At 40.8% G+C, this 15,870-nt stretch overlaps 2 protein-coding genes across 2 annotated transcripts; both read left to right on the top strand.

Moving 5' to 3' along the window:
- Window positions 1-3,629: 3,629 nt before the first annotated feature.
- gja5a (gap junction protein, alpha 5a) lies at window positions 3,630-4,769 on the top strand (the record flags this gene model as incomplete). Its single annotated transcript, XM_083921762.1, has 1 exon — window positions 3,630-4,769. The coding sequence occupies one exon, from the start codon at window positions 3,630-3,632 to the stop codon at window positions 4,767-4,769; it is 1,140 nt and encodes a 379-aa protein (XP_083777888.1).
- Window positions 4,770-10,717: 5,948 nt separating this feature from the next.
- On the top strand, window positions 10,718-14,239 carry acp6 (acid phosphatase 6, lysophosphatidic; the record flags this gene model as incomplete). Its single annotated transcript, XM_083921761.1, has 10 exons — window positions 10,718-10,900; window positions 10,995-11,123; window positions 11,761-11,891; window positions 12,065-12,144; window positions 12,237-12,324; window positions 12,495-12,627; window positions 13,455-13,555; window positions 13,660-13,752; window positions 13,851-14,016; window positions 14,105-14,239. The coding sequence occupies 10 exons, from the start codon at window positions 10,718-10,720 to the stop codon at window positions 14,237-14,239; spliced, it is 1,239 nt and encodes a 412-aa protein (XP_083777887.1).
- Between the last annotated feature and the right edge of the window lie 1,631 nt (window positions 14,240-15,870).

Genomic DNA, 15,870 nt, shown 5'->3' with positions numbered 1-15,870 from the left:
CCAGAGTCACTGCCCTCTAAGGCAACATTGAAGCTGGTCCAACACACTCAAGGAGTTATTGTATTGTTGTATTGCAGGGTGGAGAAAACACAGCGTTTATTCCTGTTGCTCTGCAGCGACTCACAACAGCAGCTGTCACTTCACAGTGATGCACTTCAATAGCTGCAATTTTTCACTGAGCTGCCTGGCTGCTATCCAGACTAGCTTAGTGTCAGTGCATGCACATCTGACTGGATATTTGAATACAGCCATGTTTAGTTAGTCTGGTTTAAGTTTGAGTTGAGTTGAGTTCTTGGCTGCAGTTCGTACAGTGCAGTATCTTTTCTCTTAGTTTATCATAACATCTCTCGAACACTTTGTTTCCGTGGAACTCTTTTAACTCACCAACACTCATCCTCGGTGCAGGACACACACAGAAACGCACAAAGAGAAACGGACATAACATCAAAGAGAAATAACTCAGAGGTGCATAATTCCCCATTTGCGCAGTTCACCATTTTAAATACTGTATAACCAGATTGTCCATTACTCTGCCACAGAGATTATAAACAAATATGACAGCCATGATGGTCTACAGGCAAACCAGACTGCTTAGTAAAGGCCACACTGTATCTCAGTAAATCCATGGTTATTGCCAGAGCGCTAACAGGAGCATAGGTAGAAAACCAACCAACCAACAGCTAAAAGGTTCTTTTACAGCAGAGACGTTCCCTGGAATAGATTGGCTGTAACCTCTCTGCCACCCCTTCCTCCCACCCCTTTTAATACCATGTTCCTTTTGTCCTTCGGAAATCATATTGTTTGAGATTGTTTCCTTTGAGAACAGGAAGAGGCATTCGAGGGAAGGAGACAGAGACGGAAACCACTTTGTCTACTATTCTAAGAAAGGGAAAGCTTCCCATGCCCACCACTGTGTATGAATAATAGTATATACTGTATGTATTATTTTATGTATGTTCCCAGACTGACAGACCACATTACTATTAATGGTAGAGAGTAAGCAGTACTGTTCTTAAGCAGAGTGTTGAGGAACTGGTTCATTACTTGGTCATTTATTCTTTATATCACTTTGTACTTCAACGCCTCTACATTTGACTTTCTCTCAACCAAACCAAATTAACAGTTTAAGATGGTAGATTAATATTTATTTTATCATCTTTGCTAGAATAGGATGTTTTTTTCCTTGGCTCGGTCAACCCCTTTGGTCCTAAAATATCTCAACAGATGCTGAATGGATTTGCCATGAAAATTTGAATAGGTATTCACGGTGCCCAGAGGATGAATCCTGCTGACTTTGGTGTTGCCCTTAATCTTCATCTACTGTGTGTACAACTGACAAATGAGACAGAAGTGTGAATAAACAGTGTATTCCTCCTCCTATTCTGCGTTAACTACTGTTACTACTGCCGGGCGCTGCCATTTTGGATTTTGAGGTCAAGAGACTAAGTGTTGTTTAAAGATAACAAACACTATATGATGTTGACCAACATTAAAATGCCACTTACATGTTAATATCCAATCCAATAATATAATAACATGACACCCCACCAGTTACAGTTTAGTAAACCCCTTATCATTTTCAAGTTTCCCTATTTTACCAAAGATGACAAATGAAGTAGTTGTGTTGTCTCCCATCACTTCGATTTTAACAACTGTTCTGTACTTGATGTGAAACATTTAGAAGCATGTCATGATACTGATTGAAAATAATGAGAGACTATCACAAAGGTCAACTTTGAATTAGTCTGCAGGGAAATGTATTGTTAGGATTGTCTGCACAGGTGAGGAAAGCCTGTTGTCAGTGTTAGCTGATAAGAACATGGCTGAATAATGTGTATACCTCCTGCTATTGTGGGGACTCGACTCTCACTCCCTTCCTCATCCCGCTCTCTGCCTGTTTGTGATTTACTTCCAGTAAAGATAATCAACTTTATCCGAGGAGGGCTCTGAGCCAGTCCCCTGAGTGGGGACGAGGACCCGCTTCACTAACTCACGATCCAACTGGTCTCCAACTGTGACCAGTCTGACGTTAGCGGTAATTAAGTTCATGCTGGAAAGTCAGACCACAAACTTTCCTATGCTGTGCATTGGCGTATCAGCTTTTGTGCGCGGATAGAGGTTGAATATTTCCTCTCCCACATGTTCTGATGGGAGTGTTTTGTTTTACCGCCTTCCATGCTTCACAGATAAAGAGCACAACGCTCTGATTTCCCATCTCATTGCCATATATATACTTCATAGAGACACTGAGGGAGGGGGAGAAACAGAATGGGGGTCATTTAGACCATCTCTCTCTCACACATAACTGTGGTCAGTGTCAGCCAGGCCAGTCAAAGCCCTGCACAGTGGATTATGCAATAGGAGTAACTTATTATGAAAGCAACTGCTCATGGACAACACTTGGAGGGAGAAGAGAGGTGGTAAGAGACAATATGAACTCTGTGTTTGGCTTTGTCACACTCTGTGTTTGTAGTGATTATACTTTACAGTATTTCCTATCAGGCACACCATTAAAATAACAGTTTGTCTTCACACAAAGCTTTTGAGGAATGTATACTATGTTTTCTACAACCTTGCCAAGTAGGGCAGTCATTTCATGTGCGTGACGTGTCGGAAAAAACCTGTCAAACTGTTACCTTCAGCCCTCCTAACAGTATGTTAGAGCTCATCTGTCTTTGATCTCTAATTGCATAGTAAAAGTTGGCAGCAGGCAAAGGTACATAGTGCATTTAGATGGCAAAGGTCACCCCTCGCTGGAGTTTGATGGGTTTTCTTAACCCCTCAATGATGGGGGTCAGTTATTGCACCCATAAAGCTGTCTGGTGAACTGCCTTATAGGGTCATTCTCGGCTGAGAAGCGCCAGCCTGTCAACGCCATGTTTGGGTGGTACCCAAACTCTCACTAATGCTGCAGGTGAAAGCACACACAGGCGAAATAGATCAAGATATAGATAGATAGATCAAATCAATCCAGATTGCAGCATATAGGGGGTTTTCATTACCGCAGAGAGGACAGTGGACATCGGAACTGCTGTTCTGATGTTGTGACTGAAGTCTGCTGGTCATGGTCCACAGGCAAGATAGAGACTGTGCAGCTCAGGGCAGGTCACTGCATTAAAAGGACAAAGTCTCCCAGCTTTGACTTGCCCCGTGGTGGCCTGTTACCCTCTCTGTCTGTCTGTCATTCATACAGTAGTTTGGAGTTGGGCTCAGGGAATGTAAACACACATAATATCATTTTGAGTCATTTTTCTTAAAACAACACCATTATTTACTTTTACATGACTTCCGGACCTTCTCTCCCTCTCTCTCTCCCTCTCTCTCCCTCTCTCTCTCATGGGAAAAATGGTTGTTCTCATGCTGGTGTCCAGTCCTAAAGCAATTCACAGGCAGAGAAGCTTTTTTTATGCACATGATATCACGCACACACAAAGGTCATTTCATCTGCAGGAATAAAGATGACCTAATGACTGATTGTCTGTATTTCTCTTCTTTCCTTTTTTACCCGCTCTACTCTGTCCATCCTCCCCCTCAGTGACTTTGCACCTCTAGTGCACCCTCCATTTGCACATTCTCTCTTCCCTCTCCAGTCTTTGTGTCTCAGGTGTGTGTTCTGCCTGTGAGCAGTGATGGGGGACTGGAGTCTCCTGGGGAATTTCCTAGAGGAGGTCCAAGAGCACTCCACCTCGGTTGGGAAGGTTTGGCTCACCGTCCTCTTCATCTTTCGCATCCTGGTGCTGGGCACAGCAGCTGAGTCCTCCTGGGGTGACGAGCAGAGCGATTTCCTGTGTGATACTCAGCAGCCGGGTTGCACCAACGTATGTTATGACCACGCCTTCCCCATAGCCCACATCCGCTACTGGGTGCTGCAGATTGTTTTTGTTTCCACGCCGTCCCTCATCTACATGGGCCACGCCATGCACATTGTGCGCAGGGAGGAGAAGCAGCGGAGGAAGGAGCAGGAGGAGAAGGAAGAGAGAGGGGAAGGCGAGGGGGACCTGGAGGGGGAGAAGGAGTACCTTCAACAGAAGGAGAGTGGAAAATTGATGGGATCTGAAGGAAATTGCCGTGTTCGCCTGAAAGGAGCGCTGCTTCAGACTTACATCCTAAGCATCATGATCCGCACAGTGATGGAGGTGACATTTATTGTGGTGCAGTACATGATCTACGGGGTGTTCCTCAGGGCGTTGTACCTGTGCAAGGCCTTGCCCTGCCCCAACCCCGTCAACTGCTACATGTCCCGGCCAACAGAGAAGAACGTCTTCATCATCTTCATGCTGGTGGTGGCCGGTGTGTCTTTGTTGCTCTCCATGTTGGAGCTCTACCACCTTGGCTGGAAGAGAGCCAAGAAGTGTTTACACAAAAAGAAGATGCAGAAAAGCAACCAGAGAGCTGTGACTGTGGCCTTGGAGCCCAACAGCCCGCCTCGGCCATCGGTCTCCTGCACCCCACCTCCTGACTTCAACCAGTGCCTGGCAGACCCGAGCTCCATGAATCCCATGACCTCTATGGCCTCTCATCCCTTCAACAACAGGATGGCACTGCAGCAGAACTCAGCCAACTTGGCCACAGAGCGCCATCACAGCTGCGACAACCTGGAGGACGAGGAAGACTTCCTGAGGATTAGATACAACCAAGCACCCACAGAGCTGCCCAACAGCTGCGCCCCATCACCTCTGCTGCATTCCGGTTACATGAAGGACAAACGTCGCCTGAGCAAGACCAGTGGGACCAGCAGCCGGGCTCGCCAGGATGACCTGGCAGTATAGAAGAGTAGCTGACAGAGAGGGGGGGGCTTTCAAAACCAAAGAGAAGCGACAGAAAGATCAGTTTAGGAAAACACTTAGAGTAGTCTTAGTGTCATTACTGAGTGAAGGGGTCAAAACATGAGGCTTTTAAGCAAGCTCTAACCTACGGAGGATGGACTAAGTGATCACGTAAGAGACAGTGAGATCCGTGATTGGATCATGTGAACTTGTTTGAGCTCTATGAGCAGTGTTTGTGTTGTGTTTGTGAATCGATCTGTCCCAGAGCTTGAAAAACTGACAACCAAACTGCAAAAGAAAAATAATTTTGAAATGAAAACAGGGTAACAGGTGTGATACCTGACTACTGCACATTTTATGTTTTAGCGAAAACAGTTAAAGCCTAAAGCTGAGAGCGATAAAGAGACTTTTACGTGAGAATGACATGATGCTTAGTGTGAGATGACTAAGGGAAACCATTTCATCAAAAAGCAAAACAGGACACTAATCACAACTTTTCATTGAAATAGAGGTTATGACTTTAAATAGCAGAACACTCTATGTTTCATCCCACTGCAAAAATAATTAGAGATGCATTAAAGGGGAATCTCTGTATTTTTTTTACACCCTATTTCCCCATGTATTTCTGTGTGAGTGACTAATAACAGCCACTTTTTTTTAATTGGTCCAGTATTAGCTTGGCTGCTGTGAACCGGGCTGCAATGCAATCAAACATGGGCACAGATAATATACGTCCACTAAAAATGCTGGGTTTTGCCTCCGACTCAGATTGTTATCATAAGTGTCTGACTATATTATGGTAAGATAGTAAAGCCTTGTTCTGAAATCTTGCTCTGAAATCACAGGGGAAATATCCGGAAGACACCAGAGTGGAACTTCGAAGAAGGATGGTATTGTGAGGCGCAGCTTTGTGTTATCTAAACGTTTTTTTTTTTTTTTTAAATAATGTTATTTTGTGCACATTTCTGAATTGTGCCAGCAACATGTGGAGCGACACTTCATGCAGCTTTCATAGGCTAACCTGCATCAGTAGCTACCCACTGAAGCATGGCAGGATAACGCCAACTTCTCCATATTTTCGACAATGTTGACAGACACTCATAATAATAATAACAATCTGAGTCTGTCAGTGGCAAAATCAAATATTTACAGTTGACATATATTGTCTGTGCGCAGGTGCCCCACCTGAATTCATTCAAGGCGGCCAGGCTGCAACGCTCCTGCTCGATAGTGGACCAATTTTTAAAAAGGATTGCCATTAGTCCTTTCCACAGAAATACATCGGGAAATAGGGTCCAGCTTGCAAAATACTTATTAGAGAAAAATACCCTTTAAGAGAAAATAGGGACACATTATGCAATACACTTTGAAACTTACCTGTATTTAAATTGGATATTTTTATGCAGCATATTCACAGTGAATAAAGGTAACGTGCCTTAACAAATGTGAAAATATCTATATCTCTCTCTCCATATAACGTGTTTTCTATATGTATTTTTTCCCAAAAGCCATGGCAAAGACTGTAAATTCAGATTAAGCCATCTATTGAACCTGATTGCACTACACCCACAGGTCAGCAAACTGAAAATATAACTTGAGAATTCTCACTTTACAATCTACAGATGTTAAAGAAAAACTGTATTCATTAGTTATGTATTTGACAGGAGCCTTTGTGTGCAGACTGAGAGAATGTTTTAGAATTTGTTTTCCTTTTGAAAGGGATTCAAGGGAAACGAAGAGGAAGAGATCCTGATTGGATGCTGTTATGAGGAGATCCGGCCACTGGGTGGCAACGTTGCACTTGTGTTTTTCCGTTTCTCTCTTGGAGCCATTGTGTAAATAGTGAATCATCCCCGTGCATTGTATGTTTTTCACTTGATGTCTTTGAATGTATTTAATTTCATGTCTTGTTCTTACTCTATGCAGAATAATTGTACAGGTTGTGTATGACAGCAGTTTGTAAATGAACATCCATCCATCATTTAAAATACAGAAATATTGTCCATTTTTGGTTCTTTCACACCTTTATGCAATAAATGTCATCTCTAACACATCACAAATCAATGAATCGTCAACTGTACAATCTGTTTTCCTCAAGGTGTTTGATGAATCCAAGTACTTCTTAGATGTTCACGTCAAGGAGAATTTACATTTAGACAAACTTGCACCATTTCAAAGCCCTGTGGTAAATGCTGTGGAAGTGGAAATGAAGAAGAGATGATGAAGAGCATACATAGATGAAGGGTTTCTTGCATGTTTAGATCAGTATCTTATCCCCACTTGCATTTTCCAGCCTGTTATCACCAGAAAGGACCTGCAGGAGACAGACTGGAGAGGATGTGCAGTATTTACACAAACACAGACTGTCTCGCCATCTCTGCCAGGAAGCTGAGCTCTAATATCCAACTTTGTTCATATTGTTTGTTTGTTTGTTGCTTTGTTGATAACATTATGCCATATGGGTATATGAGAGCAGTAGCCAGGATGATGAGACATTGCTGTTCAATAAAATATTTTCTCTGTAAATCACACATGAGCAAACCTGAGGTGATGTTTTATGCACTGGTAGGGGTATACTTGCTGTCTGCTCTCTTTATTTATTTAAAAATGTAACCAAGAAGGACATTTAAGATGGAATATGCTTCTCAGATATCTTTGGTTCTCTTGTCTTGGACTATACTATATAAACAATTACAGTTTATATTTTTAATTGATTGACACCACAGGGCTTGAAAATTAGAAGAATCTACAATAAAGATGGAAGGTTTTAGTCAGTGATGGAAAAAGGATTCAGATCATTGACTTCATCAGCCAGTGAATGCTGAGTTTTATGTTATTATCATCACTGATGTTATGCTAGCTGTTTCTTACATTATATGGGCACAACAGTAACTAATTATATTTTTAAATATTACATTTTGGAAATGTCAATCTTTAATATATAAGTGGTAATATAAGTAGTAACCATGGCTGTCAACTTCATGAAGTAGAATAAAAATGAAATAGTTCTTACAAGAACATGGTTGAGTAAATTAAAAAACTAAAAGGTAGAATAATTGAATGTATCAAATTAAAATTAGTCAATGCAACAGTTATATATGCTTCGGTTCTGAAATGCTTTAAATATACTTGTTTTATCAGAAGAGTCCAATGGAAAAGTCACAAAGTAGATGTCTTCTTTACGATTAGAACATTAATATTTGTTGAAGAGAGGACACTTTCTCTTAATTTGTTTGGGATAAAAGCATAAAACATAACTGGATCATTGTGATGTGCAGACATGTAGGTCCTGCAGGGGGCAGCAGCGCACTTGAGGCATCTCCTGTACTGCAAAAGGCTTTAAGAAAAAAAAGAAGAAGAAGAAACGGTCACACTGTGGTGTGGCCTGTCGGGAAATGTAGTTCTATCTTCCTTGCTCTCACCTTTACTTATATTGTAGAGAAGCCTTTGCAGCCCTACAGTTCCCGACATGTCCTTTGGCTTTAAGCGGTGTGCGAGTTTGCCGACTGACAAGTGACTTTATCATTTAACTGAACGCTGTGTTTTCTATCGGAAAGCAGAATAACTTCGTTTCAGAAAGTAAGTAGAGAGCTGGCGTCATTTTACATCTTAGTGAGCCTCGGTGTCATGATGCTAGCTAGCCGGTTGGCGGTTGAGACGGAGGTCAAACTTAAAGGTACCATGTTGTGCTGCAGTTAGTTAACGTGGGCTTCGTGCTACCGGTGTGTTTTCTAAACGTGCTTCAGGTAACGAGGAGTCTTTGTTGAAACGAGTCGGGAAATGGTTGTTGTCTAGCTCAGTAGTGTAAATAGTTGTATAATTACAATATTTTGGAGTTTTATGGCATAGCTAGGTCATATGAATTAACACTGAAATCTCCCACAGGGGGTCCGGGACCCCCAGGGGGTCCCCCAGAGGTACTGCAGTGACTTTTCTTTTTCCACAGTATGTCAGAAAATATGCAACGTATTAATACCAAAGATACATTTGTGTATAAATAAATACATTTACACAACCTCGATGGTGGTGTTAGTGGCTTATAGGCAAGGTTGCCACTGAGTTAGCCATGCACAGATACAATGGAGCTGAAGGATTCAATGTACCTCCCAAAGGTATGATTAACATTAAAACATGATGTATAAATATATGAATATGCTAATAATGATCATTGTAATATCTTTGTGTTACACCATATACACCATTAAAAAGGTGTGTGTATAAGCTTTAGGCCACCCTAGCTGTTAGGTAACAAGGAGTGTTTGTTGAAACGAGTTGGGAAATGGTTGTTGTCTAGCTCAGGTTATATCAGTAGTGTGAATAGTTGTAATATTACAATATTTGGGAGTTTTATGGCATAGCTAGGTCATAGGACTTAATACAGAAATCCCCAAGTTACTGCAGTTGCTTTTTTTTTTTTTAAATATATCTGAAAATATGCAACATCTTATCAGCAAAGATACATATGTGCATACATAAATGAATACATTATGTGGGCTTAGTGGCTTATAGGCAAGGTTGCCACTGAGTTAACCATGCACAGATACAACTGAGCTGAAGGATTCAATGTACCTCCCAAAGGTATGATTAACATTAAAACATGATGTATAAAAATATGAATATGCTAATAATGACCATTGTTATATCTTTGTATTGTATGCATCATAAAAAGGTGTGTGTATAAGCTTTAGGCCACCCTAGCCGTTGGGCCCAATTTAATATGCAACTCAATTTAATGTAATATTTTAGTAGGGGGTCCCTGCTTCATCTCTCCTTCAGCTAAGGGGTCCTTGGCATAAAAAAAAACATTGAAGACCCCTATTTCACGAGTTAGTAAACCTTTGAACAGCAGTAATAATGCTACAGCATTATCATCTTCATCAGTTTAATTTTTTCACCATGTTAGTGTAATAAGTAAGAGGTAAACCGGTTTACGTTGGTCGATCAACAGAAAATAAAATGGCAATTTTTGATAATTGACTAATCGTGTCAATCAAAATGCCAAAAGACTACCTGGTTCCACCTCTGTGTGATGATAAGCTGCTTTTGTCTGTTTTTATATTTGTTACGTGTCACGATTCTCCAAATCTTTGTTTAAGTTAGACTTGCGATTTTAAGGTCACGGTTTGATTCAATTTTGATTACAACATTTTTTTTCGTCAGACTATCAAGTCTTGATTAGTAAAGATCGACACATCATTGCCATGAAAACTGCCATTCCCATTCTTTGAAAAGCTCAAGTGTAGTTTTTTTGGGGAATGTACGACACTGAGGCCATTTCAGATTTGCGTTTTGGGTTTGACTATTGAAGTTGAAAGATCGTTTAGATCGATTTTTGATTCATAATTGAAATTGTGACACCCCTGATAATTGTTAACTGAATTTGAGAAATTGTGATGAGCATTCTCTCACGTTTTTGACATTACAAAGTAGTCTGCGGAACAATTGATAAGTTAAATAATCTTTAGTCGTAGCCCGCCCTAGCTGAAAGGATTAGTTGATTAATCGTAACCTTTTTCATAATGCAATTATCATTACTATTATTGTAGTTTTGTTAAGCAAACATACCAACGGTTATTCTCAAATTTGAATTTGTTGCTGGTTTTAAGTATGTAAGCCTATATAACAACAACAAATAGACTTTAAGACAATAGTGCAATGATGCAGAGTGCAAAGTGTGCTGGAAGCAATAGGTTGCTTTATACTGTATGAGGTAGATTGTTATGACAGTACAGTATATACAGTGTCTACAAATGTGTATTTGACAGCGATGATATGTACATGTTAAACTGTATTTAAACAATTAAGGGATTGTTCATGAAAATGATTATTTCTGTTAGTGTTGCTGTGATTGTGATGAAAGTTCTTCTTGGTCTTCCTCTTAATATTAACCCTAATGCATGTGTGGTTACTTCAGACACTAAAACAATGTGTCTGTTTGGTTCACAGCAAACATGAGGAATCTTTGGACCAAAGCGGGTGTTTTAGGTTCGATGTCAGTGGCTTTTGGTTCAATGCTGTGGTCACAGAAGAACACTGACACAAATCCAAGTTCTCCCTACGAACTAAAATTGGTCCAAGTCCTGTTCCGACATGGTGCTCGAACGCCGCTAAAGTCAATACCTGATGTAATGGAGGTAAAGCTCTTTTCCTGTGTTTCATCAACTTGTTTAGTGCTTGTAATTTCTGTCTAATAACAATTCTTGTCTGGGCGCATTCATCTCGTCAAAGGCCAAATGGGTGCCAACTCTCTTAGAGCCTCCGGCACACACAAACATCAACTATGAAGTAACAGATCTTCATGGTGGCCCCAGGCCCCCGGCCCCTGTAGAAGACAGCTATCGGAAAAACATACTGAACGTGAGTATGTGTGTTTTGTGGTGTTTGGTGTGATCAGACAAGCTTGTGTAGTTGGTTCCTGGTAAGAAGCTTTGGAAGATTAATGAACCACATTTTCATGGCAGACTTTAGACCTGTAGTTGCTACTGTGCAATCTGCAACTCCTTAATATCTGCTGCTGCTGCCTTTATGGCCTGTTGTTTCACACAATCACCTATCTATTAGGGGTGACAAGTGATTTTGGATTAAGACTTTTCATAGACTCTATCTGGATGTTTTTGCCCTCCATAGATGTGAGGCACCTTGTTGATTCAGGAGCCTTCCTCCCTCTAGTGGCCACTAGGATCCATTACAAAGCCTTACAGATGACTTTAAAGCAGGTTCATTCATTTAGCTCCTCTCTGTAATGCAGGTGGGATCTGTGTGTAGCGCTTCCCAGTGAGATATGTTTGCCAGCCACTGTGTCCATAGAAAGGATACCGCCCTGTGCTGAGTTAGAGGTAAAGAGGTTTACTGGTTTGGATTTAGCTTAGAAAACTAAATCCCACAATATCAACTCCTGCCATCCTTGTACCACATTCACTCTGGATTCCTGTACGGCAGCACAGATGTGTGTCATCTTTGAGTAATACCTGAACCTGTTTGTTGCCCTTGGCAGGGTGGCACGTTCCCCGGTCAGCTGACCACAGTGGGCATGCAGCAGCTGTATGAGCTGGGTGAGAGGCTGAGGAAGAGATACATTGAGGAGAGTCCTTTCCTCAGCTCAACCTTTAACCCAGCTGAGGTCTAGTAAGTGTTGCAAATTGTGAAGGGTAGCCAGAACACAAGCACTTTTCTGTACATTACAGCTTTGATACATTGTGCTTACGAGCACGAAACAAAGGCTATCAGCCTAAATGCTTTACTGTTTTGAAGTTGGCTGTCTTCCATGACCTGTTTTTTTCTTCTTTTTTATTTTTTAGTGTGCGCTCCACTAACATTGTGAGGACCATTGAATCTGCTAAGTGCCTGGTAGCAGGGCTTTTCCAGCAAAAACAAAAAGGTAGGGTAGAAAATCCATATGTGCATGATGTCAATTATTCTATTCTGAATCCCATCTTATCTGGTTTTGTCATTTTTCTGTCCTACTTGAAGAAATTGTGCATATATTGACAACGGAGGCAGAGTCTGAAATCCTGTATCCTAACTACCACGGATGCAAGCTGCTCAAAATCCTTGGCAGGTACGTAGAGTATATTTTCATACCGGTCCTCAAACCTTTTATGCATCCGCTTCCCAAATCTGGAATCTAGAATAATGTGTTGTGCAGAATTATTAGCAGAGTTGAGATGCCTCTGACAGCTTGTCATGGCCTGTCTGTGTTTTGTGGCTGACACTGTGTGTTCTGTGCAGCCACCGCTGGGCAGAGTCGTCCACTTTGCCAGACATTGCAGCAGACCTGCAGAGCATCCAGAACGCGTTGGGCATCGCTGCTCACCAGCACATCGACTTCATCCTCATTAGGGACGACATGGTTGCCAGAGAGGTGACACTGCCGCATCATGATTCATATGATTTTTATTAGGTCTCACCACAAGCTATCAGAATACATTCAATTATTATGACGACTTGGCCTGGCTGGAGGCAGAAAACCCAGCAAGTTACTAGCTGCTACTGCTAGTAAAATGAAACTCCACAACAGAGTTCATCGCGTTTCTACAGATTTTAACAAGCTAAAATAACAGATTCAGCATGATTTGCTTTTAAACATTACCCTCACTTACTCATGGCCGTAACTGAAGATATCTTAAAATAGCTTCTAATTCAGCCAGTGAAAGAAATTCATTACTGCATGAAAGATTTTTAAAATTTTGCATATCTGACTGTAAAGGGACAATTTTTTATAGATGTTCAAATAACCATCTTTTACTGTAAAGGTACACAATGGTGCAACTACAAGATCTGAAACAAAACAGAAGAAGCAACTTTATTAGCCTTTCATGAATTCGCGTATTTTTGTTCCTCCCGTACCAGCCAATGCCAAACACTGAAGCCCTACCTAACACTACGGCTGATTTATGTTCGAATCCACCCGTTATCAGTTACAACTCATCCAAACTAATCAACAAATTAGAGCAACACATTTCTGAATCAATATGTCGATAATCCTCTTAAATAGAAAATAAGGCTACTGGTAGATTTTACTGTCAAGTCTTAAAATTTACAACCTCCTTAAGGAAAATTACTATGATGAAGGAAAACAAATATCTCGTAAGGTGACAGCTGTGGAAAAAAAGTGAGCAGGTCATCAGTAATGTTGGAAGTTTCATTCTGAGGTTATACTGACTGTGTCAAGTCTTTGCACATTGACAGACGCATGGACTGCCCTGCCCAACAGTGCTGGACACCTGGAGGAACACAGTGGAAAGGAGAGCTGTGGACATGATCTGCCATGTGTATGAACCCAGCAAGAGGTTAGATTAAACAAAGTCAGCAGAGGAGGGGCTTTTGAAAAGGGTCGATATCGCTTTTACCGGCCACCTTTTAATTCTAATATAAATTTTCTGTTTTTTGACAGTGAGAACTTGCAGCTGTGTGTGGGACCCCTTTTGCACACATTGTTAACCAACATTGAAGAGAAACTACAGGGCACCTCGTCAGAGCCAAACAGGTTGGACATGTCTTGCTGGAAACAATCATTTTGTTGCACAAATCGGATTTGTTTTTTGTCTTTTAAATGGTCTACTGCAATAATCCTCTCTCAAACAGGAAGTTGTTTTTGTACTCCGCACATGACACCACTTTAATTCCCTGTCTGATGGCTCTGGGGGTCTTTGACATGAGATGGCCACCGTATGCGGCCGATATCACTCTGGAGCTCCACCAACACCGGCAGACCAACAAGTCATTTGTAAAAGTGTCATACGTAGACCAGGTAGGGGGTGAGAATGTGTATGTTTGTTTGACAAATTGTTGCAGTTTTTCCACTTGTGTTTTACTCTATGTTGCCTGTGTTTCTGTAGGATCAACTTATACCAGGTTGTAGTGGAGTCTACTGCCCCCTGGAGGAGTTCAAACAGGTCCTCTCAGCATACTCACTGAGCTCTGAACTCTACCACTCACTTTGTAACAGAACAGAGGGCTTGACAAAACCCTGAACACCTTCACATCTCGATAGAGTGCTAACCCACAACATTACATTCTGATAGGTACCATGCATCATGTGTTTTTACATCCTCTGTTCTCACTCCAACCAGCCACCATCACAAGGGTGTACAAGTCCTGGATTGCAGCGTCTTTCAGTTTACATCATTACTTTTAATTTCGTAGTTTCTCATCTTCATGTAACTATGGCAGTGAAATGTTCCATTTAGGTAGGTTAATTTAATAGTTATGGTATTATATTGACATGTGCAGAATAACTTTTCCATTCAGTGTTTACATGATAGCAGATGCTTAGTGCATAGGTGTCCATTTGAAAGTATTTGATCTGTTACAGGAGTTGAAGCAAGAAGCGATTTGTGAGCCTGAAAAGTTGTCCAGAAGGAAATACAATGTACTGAAGTATTATATAAATTTAGAAGTACTCTTTGCCTGAATTCAGAACTTTATGCCCTGTGTTTGGCTTGATGATGAAGGCTCCATGTTTTTCTTCTTGTAAACAAACTCCAAAAGATTAACACCAACAATATCTTCTTCCCTACCTCCCAGTATATAGTCATACATCTTTGAAAGTAGAAGACAAAATCATATTTTCAGGGTTTTTTTAAAAGTGTAAGTAATGTTCTTAAAAAACCGGGTACCAGTTTTAAACTGGAGTAAATTGTGCATTCCTTTGGGATTATTATCAGCTGTGGAGTTATAGACATTTGGGTGTTCTAGTGAGTATTTACTGCATTAGGACAATGTACCCAATGTATGATGGACTCAAAATAAACTACAGTGCCCATGTTCATTGCAGTGAAGAAACTCCAGTACTTAAGACAACAGTAGCGGTATATGGCACAGAGGAATAAACTATATCAGGGTTGACCTACACAAGCGATACTTGGTATGATCAACCAATTGTTGGTTTTGCTCTTTTTGGTGATTTATTAAAAAGAATAGACAACATGAGCCTTTGTCTTAAAAGTTCAGACTAAAAAGTTATGAATCTCCAAAGATTGACCAATGTGGCATCGATGCCAGTATCTGATTGTTGAGGCAATTATTCTGCCATTTTGGTTTCGTTCACAATCAAATATTTCATATTCAAACATTTAATTCCTCAGGGGAATAATAAGCAGTTAATGTACTGTATAACAAGTGAATGTCTTTATAACCATGAATCTGCAGAAATGGAATAAATCTGCTACAGTATATATCAAGACTGAAACATTAGATTGCCTTATTGTGGGGATTCGTTGGTATCATCACACCACAGTATAATGTATGCATGAAAACATGCCCATTATATAGACCTGTTTCTGTGTTACAATAACACACATTGTTCCTCATCAGTGGGAGTTTCCCATGACAGCCTGCTTAAAATATTATGGTTTGGATTGGTGAGTCATAAATAAAGATTTTGATCAATTTTAGGTCTCATTTTTTTGGCTCGTAACACATAGGGGGCTCTGTACTATTCCTTCCAGCAGAGTAAAACACACATTAGTAAAGTCTAATTGCTTGTATCTATTTTTGAAGTGTAGTGTTCATGTTGCTCTCACTACGTACGTACCCCTGATAAAATGTCAACTTGGCAGTGGTGCTACTCTGTATGAGTTGCTCTCTTTGTTGCAGCTCAATG

This window comes from Echiichthys vipera, assembly GCF_963691815.1.
Source record: "Echiichthys vipera genome assembly, chromosome: 10".
NCBI classification, from domain to species: Eukaryota; Metazoa; Chordata; class Actinopteri; order Perciformes; family Trachinidae; genus Echiichthys; species Echiichthys vipera.
This window is presented reverse-complemented; position numbering and strand designations above follow the sequence as displayed.